We start from the raw sequence: 14,571 nt of genomic DNA, 5'->3' as shown, positions 1-14,571 counted from the left end.
TTAAAAATGAATGAGACCTTTTACTATTTTGTACTGTCTTTGAAATATGATGTATGTTTATATTTACAGCACATCTCAGTGTTGACTAACCACATTTCAATTTTTTAGTGGCTACCAAACTGAGTAATGTAAACATAGTGAGACAATATAAACTATTTACGGTTTACTTCTTCATTTTGCCTTCTCAGTGGCTTTGGACCAAATTCATTGTATGTATGAAAAAACATGTGGTAGTTAAAAACACACCCATAAACAACTAATGGGTCAAAGAATAAATCACAAAGAAAATTAGAAAACACTGGGGACAAATGAAAACAGACACATAAGATACCAAAACCTATGAAATACAGTGAAATCAGTGTTCAAAAGGAACTTTATAGCTTTAAATATCTGCTTTAACAAAAAAGATAGATCTCATATGAATAATATAACTTCAAACTTACAGATACAGAGAAAAAGAGCAAAAGAAACCCAAAGCCAGCAGAAAGAAAGTGAATAATAAATACTAGTGAAGATCAATTAAATAGAGGAGAAGGGAAAAAATAGAGAAAATCAACAAAACCCAAAGTTGGTTCTTTTGAAAGGTCAACAAAAGTTGACAAACCCTTAGCTAGATTAACCAAGAAAAAAGGAGAGAGGGCTCAAATTGCAAAATCAGGAATCAGAGTTCGTTCATGACTATTGACCTTGTAGAAATAGAAATGGATACCAAAATAAATTATGAGAAATTGTGTATCAACAAATTAGGTGACCACAAATTATCACTTACTTGGTGAAATAGAATATCTAATAGACCTATGGTTATTAAAGAAATTGAATCAGTAATCCAAAATCTCTGAATAAAACTAAGGCCAGATGAATTTTCCCAAAGCTTTAAAGAGTTAAGACTAATCCCTTTCAAACTCTCCTAAATATGGAAATTATGATACCCTTCCTATTTATGAGGACAGCATTACTCTGATACTAAAACCAGCTAAACACATCACAAAAAAAGAATAATACAGATCTATATCCCTTATGAATATGGATGCAAAAATCCTCAAAAAATACTAGGAAAGCAAATTTAGCTGCATTTAAAATAAGATTCCATGATAAAGTGGGATAGAATGTAAGGTGATCCAACATAAAAAAATCAATTTACATAATACATCAAAGATGGAAGATGAAATAAAGGGGGAAAAACTTGATTATTGCAATCGATGCAGGAAAAGTCAACCTTTGACAAAATTCAAAACCCTTTCATGATAAAATAAAGCAAACTCAGAGTAGAAAGGAACTTCCTAACTGCTAACAAATGTCCATGAGAACCCCACAGCTAATGTCACTCTCCCCTAAACATTAGGAACATGACAAGGATGTCCAGTTTCCCAACTGCTATTCTTCATTGTTCTTGAAGTTCTAGCCAGAAGGGTTAGACAAAAATAAATAAATAAAAGACACTTGAATTGAAAAGAACTCTCAGTTCTTTATGGAAAAAAATGCATGGAATTGTTAAGTCTAGAATAATCCCATACATCTATGGCCAATTAATTTTCAAATAGGTTACAATGACTACAGAGTAAATCTGGAAAAAATATTTTCAAATCACATATCTGATAAGATTCTAGTATCCAGACTATATAAAGACTGTTACAAATCAGCCACAACAAAAACATGAAATCAATCACCAATAACCCAATTTTAAAATGTGCAAAGGGTTTGAACAGACATTTCTCCAAATGGCCAACTAGGACATGCAATGATGTTACACATCATTAGTTATCATAAAAATGCATATTAAAACCATAATGAATTACACTTCAATTATGGCAGATGTGGCTATAGAGAAATTGGAAACCCAGTACATTCTCAGGGGGAATGTAAAATGACTTAGCCACTGTGGAAAGTTCCAGAGATCCATTAAAAAAAAAAGTTAAACATAAAATTGCCATGATTCGATAACACCATTTCTAGATATTGACCCAAATAACTGAAAGGAGGTTTGCAAATGCTTGTATAATATTGTTTATAACATCATTATTTGCAATAGCCAAAAAATAAAGTGGGACAACTCAAATGTCCATTGACGGATGGATACAGAAAATGTGGTATATATTCATAATGGAATATTACCCAACCAATGAAGTATTAATACATGCTTCAATATGGATGAACCCTGATATCATGATCCTAAGCGAAAGAAGCCAAACATAAGAGGTCACACATGGTATGATTTCACTTACATGAAATTTCCAAAATTGGTAAATCCACAGGGATAGAAAACAGATTGGTATTTGTCAGGGTCTCAGGAAAGAAGAGATGGGAAATGACTGCTAAACGGGTAGAGTTTTCCTTTGAGTGAGCAATGTTTGGAACTTAATATGAGTGGTGGTTGTAGAACAGTGTGGATGGACTAAACACCACTAAACTGTACACTTTAAAATGGTCTACTAAAAAAACCTATGGCAACATCATCAAAAATACAATTAAAATTTTTAAGGAAAGAGAGTATTAGAGAATTATATCACATAGTTAATGCAAATTTTATTTTCTGGACTTTATGATTTTAATAGCTTAATTAAATGTGTGACTGGTTATCATTGTCTTCATCCTAAATAAATCTCATGTTTGTTCCTGATTCTATGTTTATACATGTGCATTCATAATTTGGGGATTGTTTTCTTTAAAAAGAGCACTGCAATGTGAAGAAACTTAAATATCCTCAAACTATCCACACTTGGGAATAGGAGAAAGGTAAAATGAATCTCCATGTTGCCATATTGGAAACAAGCATTTCAATCAATACAAGGTAAGTTGTGCATCAGGCCTTGAAAGCAATGAATTCCAATAAGGCTGGAAGGAAAAAAAATCAGAAACTGTTAGAGCTGAGAAAAAAGAGAACAAAAAAGGGAGAGTTTGCCAAGTGTATTTGAGTCTACTGAGGGCATAGCTGCCCTTTGGGAGGTTACCTGAACAAAAAATATTGAATTTTTACATTATGCAATTTTTAACAATTGAGGTATAGTTGACATACAATATTATATTAGTTTTAGGTGCCCAACATAGTAATGTGACACTTAGATGCATTACTAAATGCTTGCAACAATAAGTGTAGTTACCATCTGCTATGCATTTATTTTAATGAGAAATGAAACCCAGTGGAAACAGAACATTGTTTAAAAAAAGAGAGTACAGGCCAACATGTGGCTCAGATGGAAGAAAATTTCCACTGTCAAGATAATGTAAATTAGCATAAAAATCCAACTGATAACTACAATAACAATTATTTTCAAAATCATAAAAAAGCTAAAAAAGAGATGTGTATAGGAGGGATGGGAACTATAAGAATTTCAAATGCTTATCTTTCATATTTAGGCCAGTAAGTCATTTCTAACTCAACATATTAAGAAGTAGTAATGTATATAATAGAGGAAGCAAAACTGTTAACAGCTGAGGGCTGTGGAGAAAAGAAGTTGGGGTGGATGAGGGCTGGAGCAAGGGACTACTAATTTCCATTAATAGGATTCTTAGATTCTTGACTTTTTGAACTTTGAAGATGTATACCTTTAATAAAAACAGAATCATAAATTTACTGAATTAATATTCTGAGAAAGAGGAATAACAACACAATAATGATGTAATTTGGTACACACACAATTCCTTAGAGTCACAAAGAGCAGTTTTGGGGGTAATTTGTATTGGTTTCTTTAAGATAAGACAAGGAACTAAAGAGGAATTGAAGTTCATTTTATTCAATTGGTAGTGACCCTTCTTTTGTGATATAAAACTTACATTTTTCTCTCATTTTTCTTTCTTTTTTTAAGTTAAGACTTTTACTATTATTACTAATACTACTTTAGAGCAGATTTAGGTTCACAGCAAACTTGAAAGTCCAGGGATTTTCCATAACCTTTCACCCACAAGTGATATTGGAGCCTCCTCCAATATCAACAGCCCCCGTCAGAGTGATACATGTGTTACAACTGATGAACTTTAACTGACTCATCATAATCACCCAGAGTCCATAATTTACAGTACAGTTCACTCCCACGTAGAGTCTTTGGGTTTGGACAAATGTATGACACATACCCATCATTATGTTATCATATAGAGAATTTTCATTGCCCCCCAAATCCTGTCTATATCTACTCATCCCTAACCCCTTTTCCCAGCCCATGGCAACTACTGATCTTTTTCTATTTCCATAATTTTGCTATTTAATATACCATAGAGTTACAATCATATGGTATGTACGTTTCAGATTGGCTTCTTTCACTTAGTAATATGCATTTAAAATCCCCCATGTCTTTTCATGGCTTGATAACATTGTTTTTTTAACAGATATTTTCCTCATTTTAAAATATTTTGTATTAAAGTTATTTTCAAATGTTTCCAGAATTGCATGAGTTTGAATTATTAGTTTTCAGAGCTGCTTATTTTATTTAAAAATTGGAAGGAACTACACCAGAAGGTTTTTATAGAGATGACACCTCGAATTGAATATTTTTAAAAAATAGCTCATTATTCCTCTCTTCTCCAAATTTCTTCCATGCTCATTTCCCAGGATTTCGCTTATTATGCTACAATTTACTTAATGACATTGTCTATTTCTTATTTCATCACACTCAAAACTTCAGAATAACCACCAATTGATCTCATATAAAAAAATAAATTTTTAAATTCTTCAACACATTCAGTCTCTAGTTTGAAGGATACCCCAGAGACCCCAGATCCTAAGTATACGGGGATGAAAAAATATAGCAGACAACTTTCTGCCCTGAAATGACTTAGAGTTATCTGAGAGTTATATAGAACAGAAGGATAAAAGAGACGGTGAGAGAGAGCAGAAAGACATGTAGAAATTAACATTAATGGTGTCATAAAGAACAAAAGACTGAGATAAAGTCTATAAAGAAGGGAAAGTTCTCCTCACATATCGTCTTTTTTTTTGAGAATGACTCTTTTGTGGAGAATACATTTAATTAGAGGCCTGGAATTTGGAGGTAGAGTAGGAGCAAAGGTAAGGACAGAAGTGAAAGAGAACTTGAGGAATGGAAAGAGCATCAGCGTTACAACTGGTAACAGCAAATAAGAAAAGAGTGAAAGAGGATGAAGATGAGCAGTGAGGAGCTGTGGCAAGGATTCTTACCGGCTACCCATTTTCTGCAATTCAATTAGGTTTTAGGACATAATTTTAGCAAAGAAGTAGCAAAAATGAGTTAAATTTTAGAGAACATACTTTTATCTTCTCTACATAAAATAGATTGGGTGAGGGAAGGAAGCGAAGATTCTTCAGAAGGTTATAACAGGCTACTAGTTAGACCAGGTGGAAGGCAATGGTAGACTGGATTTGAATGTTAACAGCTGGAGAAGACACTGAGTCTAATCACAAATGTTTCCTGCTGGACACACATTGAGACTAGACATCCTGGACATTTTGCATTTTGGTGTGCTCTATAATTGGATTCTTATGAATGGAGATTATGAAAATGACCTCCAGGCTTACCAATAAAAACCTCCCATGTGACACCACTCTCCCTTCCTCCATCTGCTGGCTGACTGTAGATACCTGTTGAAGTTGGAAGAACCTTCAAAGTCAATTTCTGAATGATTGGATAGAGTAGGGTAGGCACATCCCATCCTGCAAACAAAATCTCTGCCATCCATGCTGCATGTTTGACTTTAAATTTTCAGGAAATAGTTTTCCATTGTATTAAATCTTTTCAAAACATGAACTGATTCCTTGAAAGAAAGAACAGGTGCTAAGCCTTGAGAGGGATAATGACCAGAAGAGAAAAAAGGGAGGATTCTGTCGTATTGGTAACATTCTGTTTCTTTATCTGAGGGCTACTTATGTGGGTATGTTAAATTTGTGAAAAGTGACCAAGTTATATAATAGTACATTCTGTACATACATTTTTACTTCATTGAAATATCTTTAAATATCTAATATGTAGCATTGTGATGATTTTAAAGTTTATTTGTTACAACAGTAGTATTTGTTTTAGGTACTTAGCAGTAGAAATAAAGAAGGTAAAATGAATTGAAATAAAATTTTCTGTAGAATCAGCCAAATTTCCTACAGATCGGATGTAGACAGATAACAGCTGCAAAGATTAGACTCCTAAACTCATCTCCTTTCAATCAAGATCTCATGAGTTTGACCCTTCCATGGTATGTCACACATTTAATTATTTCCTTTGTCAATGATGACATGTCTTGGTTTTCAAATCCTGAAACTAATGAAGTCCCTAAAACTGCCACTCTAGAGGATGCCTTGAGAGGTTTAATATAGGTAAATATAATATAAGCCCCTTATTGAATCAGGATTCAAACTTTTAGCAATAATCCCCTTAAAGTCTTTCACAATATGGGTTGGGGGATTTCATATTTTCCGTGTGGAATGTATACTTGTCATGGTTATGTAAGCTGTAACCTCCAAAAACTCCTTCTGGCTTACAATATATAGCTGCTTTAAAAAGAAGATTTTGTCTTGGTTTTAAACTTGAGTTTATAGATTTTAGAGTTTCCTCACTTAATAAATAATTCACATATTTTTAACATATTTGTACAATGATCTCCAGGGAAATCTTTCCTTTTTTAAAAAATTGTTTCATCAGTTAATCCTCTTGAGATCAGTGGGAGATTATGCAAGAATGATTATAGTTCTTGCAATCTGAAAAACTACAAAAGAAGCAATTGCGCTTCTCATGCAGGCTAGAAACATCACAAAATAAACAATGAGACTGAAATCTTTTTTTACCACTCCTTCTAAATATTAAAAAAATATATATATTAATTTTAAATGTGATGCAAAAAATGTTCTCCAAATTTAATATAATCTAAGTTGGAGGTATGGCTTTAAAAAATAAGAAATGAAATTAGGTTTCTGTCCTGATAAAATCTTTAAGCTAACATATCTTTTTTTTATAAATTTATTTTTTATTGGTCTTCAATTTGTCAACATATAGAATAACACTCAGTGCTCATCCCGTCAAGTGCCCACCTCAGTGCCCATCACCCAGTCACCCCCACCCCCGGCCCACGTCCCCTTCCACCACCCTTAGTTTGTTTCCCAGAGTTAGGAGACTTTCATGTTCTGTCTCGCTTTCTGATATTTCCCACTTATTTTTTCTCCTTTCCCATTTATTCCCTTTCACTATTTTTTATATTCCCCAAATGAATGAGACCATATAATGTTTGTCCTTTTCCGATTGACCTATTTCACTCAGCATAATACCCTCTAGTTCCATTCACGTCGAAGCGAATGGTGAGTATTTGTCGTTTCTAATGGCTGAGTAATATTCCATTGTATACATAAACCACATCTTCTTTATCCATTCATCTTTTGATGGACACCGAGGCTCCTTCCACAGTATGGCTATTGTGGACATTGCTGCTCTAAACATCGGGGTGCAGGTGTCCCGGCATTTCATTGCATCTGTATCTTTGGGGTAAATCCCCAACAGTGCAACTGCTGGATTGTAGGGCAGGTCTATTTTAAACTCTTTGAGGAACCTCCACACAGTTTTCCAGAGTGGCTGCACCAGTTCACATTCCCACCAACAGTGCAAGAGGGTTCCCCTTTCTCCGCATCCTCTCCAACGTTTGTGGTTTCCTGCCTTGTTAATTTTCCCCATTTTCACTGGTGTGAGGTGGTATCTCGTTGTAGTTTTGAGTTGTATTTCCCTGATGACAAGTGATGCAGAGCATTTTCTCATGTGCATGTTGGCCATGTCTATGTCTTCCTCTGTGAGATTTCTGTTCATGTCTTTTGCCCATTTCATGATTGGATTGTTTGTTTCTTTGATGTTGAGTTTAAGAAGTTCTTTATAGATCCTGGAAACTTAAGCTAACACATCTTGATTGTAAGATGCTGGGGTTAATGTATTTTGGATGAGAATGCAAGATAAAAGCAGGTTAAAGGAATATAAAAAATATGATGGATATGCAGTATTCAGAAATTGCCTCTGTTTTGGGACTCGAATCAAAAGAAGACAGTTGAGAACGAAATTGCTACTAAGGACAATAACAAGGTTTGGGAAAATTTTTATTTTAGTCATACTAACCTAATTTCATGAAGCTGCCACACACTTTCTCTAAAATAAATAAAATAAGAACTTTAAAAGAATTTTTCTCCTACTTTATATATGGAAAATCTGAGGCACAAAAATTTTATATATTCTGTGCAGTATTCCATTTTGTATTTGTAAGAAAACCTTTAGTGGATTCAGGCTGAATATCTCGAAAATCCTTTTTAAAACATTAGATATATGAATTATCCAAATGTATGTCATTATCTAACACCTCTGTGCTATTTGCATACATTTATAACTCAGTCTTCTTTCCTTATGTATATTTTTAGCCTCAATACAATTATTACCTTCTTCTAAAAGTCCTCCCAGGACTCCAAAATTACTTAGAAGCTATACGGTATGCCCTATCATATTTTAATATCCCTTTATGGCAACACTAATTATACGCTATATATCAATCTTAGAGTTAGGTGTTTGTCTCCTTACTTAGGGACAAGCTTCTCGAGCATAAGGATTGAGAGCCTTGCAACATCTGAAATAAGAGAGATACACAATATATGTTTAATCAATTAACAAATTACATATAGCAAATTATACTTATAAAAGGCATATTTTATTTAAAGTCATGGTTTCTAGTAGCTAATATACAATAAAATGCTATTTAAATTGAACACCAATAAAAATAAATTTATATTTAAAAAATGCTATTTAAAGCTTGCATTACCGACTTGAGAGAGTTAGTTATTGTAGCAGGGTGTTTTCTTTTCTTTTTTTTTTTTTAATTTATTTATGATAGTCACACAGAGATAGAGAGAGAGGCAGAGATATAGGCAGAGGGAGAAGCAGGCTCCATGCACCGGGAGCCCTACGTGGGATTCGATCCCGGGTCTCCAGGATCGCGCCCTGGGCCAAAGGCAGGCGCTAAACTGCTGCGCCACCCAGGGATCCAGCAGGGTGTTTTCATTAGGAAGAATAAAATGTGAGGGTGAGACTGAGCTGCAGGATTCTTCAAGAGAATGTCCTATATGAGATAAGTAATGAAATAGAAAAACATGATCAGAAGAAATGAATAAGGGTGCCTGGTGGCTCAGTTCGTTGAGTGTCTGCCTTTGGCCCAGGTCATGATCCCAGAGTCCTGGGATCAAGCCCAGCATGGGACTCCTTGCTCAGCAGGGAGTCTGCTTCTCCCTCTCCCTCTGGCCCCCACTCTGTTCCCGCTCTCTATCTCAAATAAATAAAATCTTTTTTAAAAAAGAAAGGAATGAAAGATTTTTTGTTTTTATGGCAATGTTGTGATTTGTAGCAATTATTACAACAGTTTTTTTGAAAAACACAACCTTTTTTGTAACATATCCCAAAAGATTTCTTTCACCTGCTGATTCCTTAGGGTATAAATGAAGGGATTTAGTAAAGGGGCAATTGAGGTATACAGCAAAGCTACATCTTTGGATACAGTCACCCTTTCTTTGGCAGATGGCTTAATATACATAAAGATGCAGCTCCCATATGTCATGGAGACAACAATCATATGGGAAGTACAGGCGGAAAAAGCTTTGGTCCTTTGCTGTGCAGAAGGGAATTTCATAATGGTCTTCATGATGCAAGTGTAGGAGAGAACCACTAACACCAATGTGACCACAAGTGTCACCACAGCGAAGATGAAAGACATCAATTCTAGGACATGTGTGTCTGTGCAGGATATCTGCAGGATGGGGGAAGTTTCACACATAAAGTGATCAATCGCTTTGGAAGCAGAGAAATCCAGCTTGAGTCCCATGAGCAAAGGGGTAAAGATAATTAGGAATCCAGTCAGCCAGGAAGAAAGTACAAGCCAATAGCACACTCTGCTGTTCATAATGATTGGGTAATGCAAGGGTTTACAGATGGCAACATAGCGGTCATAGGACATAGCAGCCAGAAGGTAAAACTCTGCAACTCCCAGTAAAAGAATAAAAAATAATTGAGCCACACAGTTATTATATGAAATGTTTTTTTCTTTAGTCACTATGGTTTTCAAGTATCTGGGAATACATACCGTTGTGAATATGATTTCTAAAAATGAGAAATTATGGAGAAAGAAATACATTGGCATCTTGAGGTGAGGATCCAGCAGAGTGAGGAGGATAATGGTTAAGTTCCTCATCAGGCTCAATGTGTAATTAAGAAATAAAAACACAAAAATCACAACTTGCAATTGTGGGTCATCTGTCAGTCTTATGAGAATAAACTCTATTTCTGTTGAATGGTTTTTCATCTCTCTTTTATAAGCCTTATCAAATATACATAAGAAAAGAGGACAAAGTCAAACATATACATGAATATAATATACTGTAGCGTAATGTAAATTAACCTATATATACACACACATTAACATATATATATAACTATATAAAACCTAAATATATATAAATAAGCCTAAATGTATATAAATTGAATATATAGAAATTAACCTAAATACATATAAACTAAATGAATAGGTGCAGCCTGGGTGCCTCAGCGGTTTAGCGCCACCTTGGGCCCAGAGTGTGATCCTGGGGTCCCAGGATAGAGTCCCACATCGGGCTCCCTGCATGGAGTCTGCTTCTCCCTCTGCCTGTGTCTCTGCCCCCCCCCCCTCTCTCTGTGTCTCTCATGAATAAAATAAAATCTAAAAGAACCCTAAATGAATATATATACTAATTACATATTTTAACTAAATATATATATTAACCTAAATATTTATATATTTACCTAAAGTGGAAAAGGACATATATTCTCTAATTTATCTATTTGTAAATTATTTTTCCATCTGAAATTTACAATGATACATAATTACATGCTAAAGATAATTCTAAATTCTTTCCTATCCATTTGTTCTCTTTATTGTAATATTTCTCACAATTTTTTTCTCTTGAACTTGAATATTTTCTTTGGCTAATATGCATTTTTACCCATTCTTCCTGAGTCGACTCAACTCTACATGCATAATTTAAATAAAAGAATACGAATCATTTTTAGTGTAGTTTTCCATCATTTTTATTCCACCTGAGCAAAAGACACAAAGTTGTTCTGTGTTTTAGAAATTGTATCTAAGTGATTTTCAAAACCAGGATTTAGAGTTATATATAATTCCTATGATAGTCAATGACTAAGCAGGATTGACTTCCATTAATTAGATAAAGTGAATCTTTTTCTGTACTAAGAATACACAATTATTATCAACTTTCTTGACTGGCTATGCTATGGCATTCAAACGGTTGGTTGTCTTTTAGGAAATATAATAAATACAACAAAGGAAAACATGACAAAAACAAACAACATATTTTAATAAAAATATTCTGTATTTTTTCAATTAACCTTTTTGAGGTGTATTCCTAATGTATCTACATAATTTGGGTCACTGCTTTTTAATATTCCCTAATATTTTTGTAAAACTATTGATTACTTCAGAAATTATTGTAGGAAAGTAAAATCTGCCACCCCAAAATGTGTCTCTTTGACATGACGATTAATTTAAGCTGATTATTTTTAAGAAATGGAGGTCTCAGAATGTTTTCCTTTTTACCTCCTCGAATGTCTAAAAGAATTTAGATAAAAGACTTGCTTCAAAAAGGGAGATATTACCACAAATAATTATGGTTGTTTGTATGCTAATATGAATTGGCAAGATCTAAAATGTGGTCGAGAGGGAGGACCTTAGCAAAGTCTGGTTCTTAAAATTCTTCTTTATGTTCATTCTTTCTGTGTGGCCCAGCAAAACTTTGTTTTTGTTTGTTTCCCAAACACTTACTCTTTTTCATTTTCCTTTCCTTCCTCTTCCTTGTCTTTGAAGTCCCAGACCCCTACATCCTTTGTAGCTCAAAATGGTAGCCTCAAATGCCTGACTGCCCATAATTCTCATAATCTTACAAAGCTCCCTTCCCATATATATGCTATTAATTTGATATTTTCCTGTTAATGTCTCATGTCAATTTAATTCTTAAAACAGCAAAAAGAATCTGAATAGTAGAGTAAAATGTTTCCTCCCAAACATTACATTACTGTCTGTCCTTTTTAAGTATAAAAATTCTATTTATTTCCATGTTATACTATTCCATTTTATGTGAAGCATTCTAGTCTATTTCATTATATCCATTATCTGCAAACTTTTAAAGGAAATAAATTATTAAAGCACTCTGTTATTTTTATTCTTTTGCTTTTGTCTTATTAATATTGCTATCTGTTTCTTAATTTTTTTGTTGGGAGAAGAACAAAACTAAGATGCTCCATGCTTAATGTGGTTTTCTGAAACAGATTTTAGGGAATAGCTTAAATTTTATTAATGGCAATTGAAGACGCAGTCTTTAGCTGAGTGGTCACAAACTTTTTTTTAATAAAAATGTATATTTATGTTCTTCTTAAAACTCCCAACTTTGCTCTATTTCTGACTTGAAAAAGTATGCTCTAGGAGTTACTCATACAATTCTGGTTACCACGTGGATCTATCAGACTGTTCTAGAACTATGTTATTCCATTTGAGAGAACAGTTGCTCAGCATTTTTTCCATATCACTTAACCAAGGGCAATACTTAATTCACACAGAGAATCAGAGAAAAATGAAATTTAAATGCAACTGTATATGAATAAAACAGATTACAATATCTGTTAATACACAGCCAACAAATGACTGTACCATTAAAAACACTTATAGACCTTAAAAATTGAGAACTCAAATTCAACTCCCTGAATTGGACTTGTGCCTTTGATAAAACTTCTGATTTTGTAGTCAAGTTAAAATTATAGTTGTCTTACCTCCTTGAACCTATTGTATCGAGTGTTCCCTTAAGTGTGCATAGCAGAGATGTATGTTGACATAATTAATTATGATTTTAGTCTTTTATCATTATATTTTATTTTCTGAGCTGGATACTTACTATGAATGATTTTTGTGGGAAGGACCATGTATATACAGTCCTTCTGTAAAGAATTTCCAAATTCCCTCAGATTCATACTCACTTTGAAGTTCAGAACTCAAGTATTAATAATTTTAATGGACATCCATCTTCTATTCCAGATAAGTTGCATTTTGTGAAAGCTTGTTGTTATAATTGCTGTCATTCAAAACCTCAAAATGAGTAGTTATACTTTAAAATAAAATGAAATACGGCAACTGAAAAAGACTCGGGGCATCATCTGATGAAAGACTAAGCAGCTGTTCCAAGAGAAATTCCATATTGGCCCCTGTACACTTATGAAATGCTGCAGTTTTATCACTTTCTAGTTACTACAGACCCAGAGGTTCTACTGAAATAAAACAAAGGAAAAGAAAACCTAATCTTTGGGGATCAAAGGTCCAAAAGTACTAATGACTGGCAATAAAAGACACCACTGTAATCCACTTTAAATAAAAGCTGAAGTAAAAGTATCCCAGAGGAGTATCATAAATGACTTAGAATAATTGATGAACTATTTAACAGGATCATCATCAGTTCACTGTCCTGGGGCAACACTGAAAAATCCCAAACTGGTTTATACAAGCCCAAGACACTACCTTGCTTCCAATTAGCAAAGAGGCAATTTCAGACATTAATGTAAACCATCTTACACTCTGACACCTGATAGTGAGTTATATTTACAAGTAACAAGCATAATATTTTGTCAGATTAATAAGTTGAGGCTTCAGATGGATGTCTGATGAAATTATTTTGATCCTTCAAGTAAACTGATTTTACCTGTAAAATACATTTTATGTTAATACCCAAAACTAGAAATGATCCCAAAATCTAGCATCTTGTAAATAGTTTAACAAATTACAGCATACGTATATAATGCAATGAATTAGATATAAAAAAAAGATTGAGGGGATCCATGGGTGGCTCAGCAATTTAGCCCCTGTCTTCAGCCCGGGGCATGATCCTGGAGTCCTGGGATCGAGTCCCACATCGGGCCCCCTGCATTGGGCCTGCTTCTCCCTCTGCCTGTGTCTCTGCCTCTCTCTCTCTCTCTGTCTCTGTCTCTCATGAATAAATAAAACAATTTTTAAAAATGATTGAATCTTAGAAATATTATGCTAAGTGAAAGCAGCCAAATGCAATATCTATATACTCTATGATTCTATTTCTATAATTCAGAGAAACACTGAACTATAAGGGTAGAAATCTAATCAAAAGTTTTAGAGGCTAATAGTGAGAAGTGAATGACCATAAAAGTGTCATGAGAAAACATTTTACAATGGATATATTTTATATCTTGATTGCAGTGGTGGTTGCATGACTATATATTTTTCAGAGTTCATCAAAATATATCCCCCCCAAAAGGTGATCTTTTTTGTAGTTAAATTCTATGTCAATAATCTAGCAAATATATTTGGATGTGACCTACTGTTTTTTTTACTAGATTACTAATTAGATTACTTAGATGTGTATTGTCTGATATGACAGCCATTAGCCACATGTGGATATATGCATTTAAATTTAAAGTGATAAATATTAAATTTAAAATTAAATATGTAGTTCTTCACTTGGGTGTCATGGGATGGGGGACTGCTACTGTGCTAAGATGTAAAATCACCAAAATTAACAGTAATTTATCATCTCAG

General features: G+C 33.8%; 1 protein-coding gene across 1 annotated transcript; it reads right to left on the bottom strand.

Moving 5' to 3' along the window:
* Nucleotides 1-9,126: 9,126 nt before the first annotated feature.
* On the bottom strand, nt 9,127-14,198 carry LOC144313465 (olfactory receptor 6C6-like). Its single transcript, XM_077896467.1, has 2 exons — nt 14,175-14,198; nt 9,127-10,284 (listed from the first exon to the last, which is right to left on the bottom strand). Exons 1-2 carry the CDS (start codon nt 14,196-14,198, stop codon nt 9,325-9,327), a joined length of 984 nt encoding a protein of 327 aa, XP_077752593.1. The 3' UTR covers nt 9,127-9,324.
* Between the last annotated feature and the right edge of the window lie 373 nt (nt 14,199-14,571).

This window comes from Canis aureus, chromosome 5 (genome assembly GCF_053574225.1).
Source record: "Canis aureus isolate CA01 chromosome 5, VMU_Caureus_v.1.0, whole genome shotgun sequence".
Taxonomy (NCBI): Eukaryota; Metazoa; Chordata; class Mammalia; order Carnivora; family Canidae; genus Canis; species Canis aureus.
Note: the sequence above shows the minus strand (reverse complement) of the source record. Positions and strands in the feature narration are given on the sequence as shown.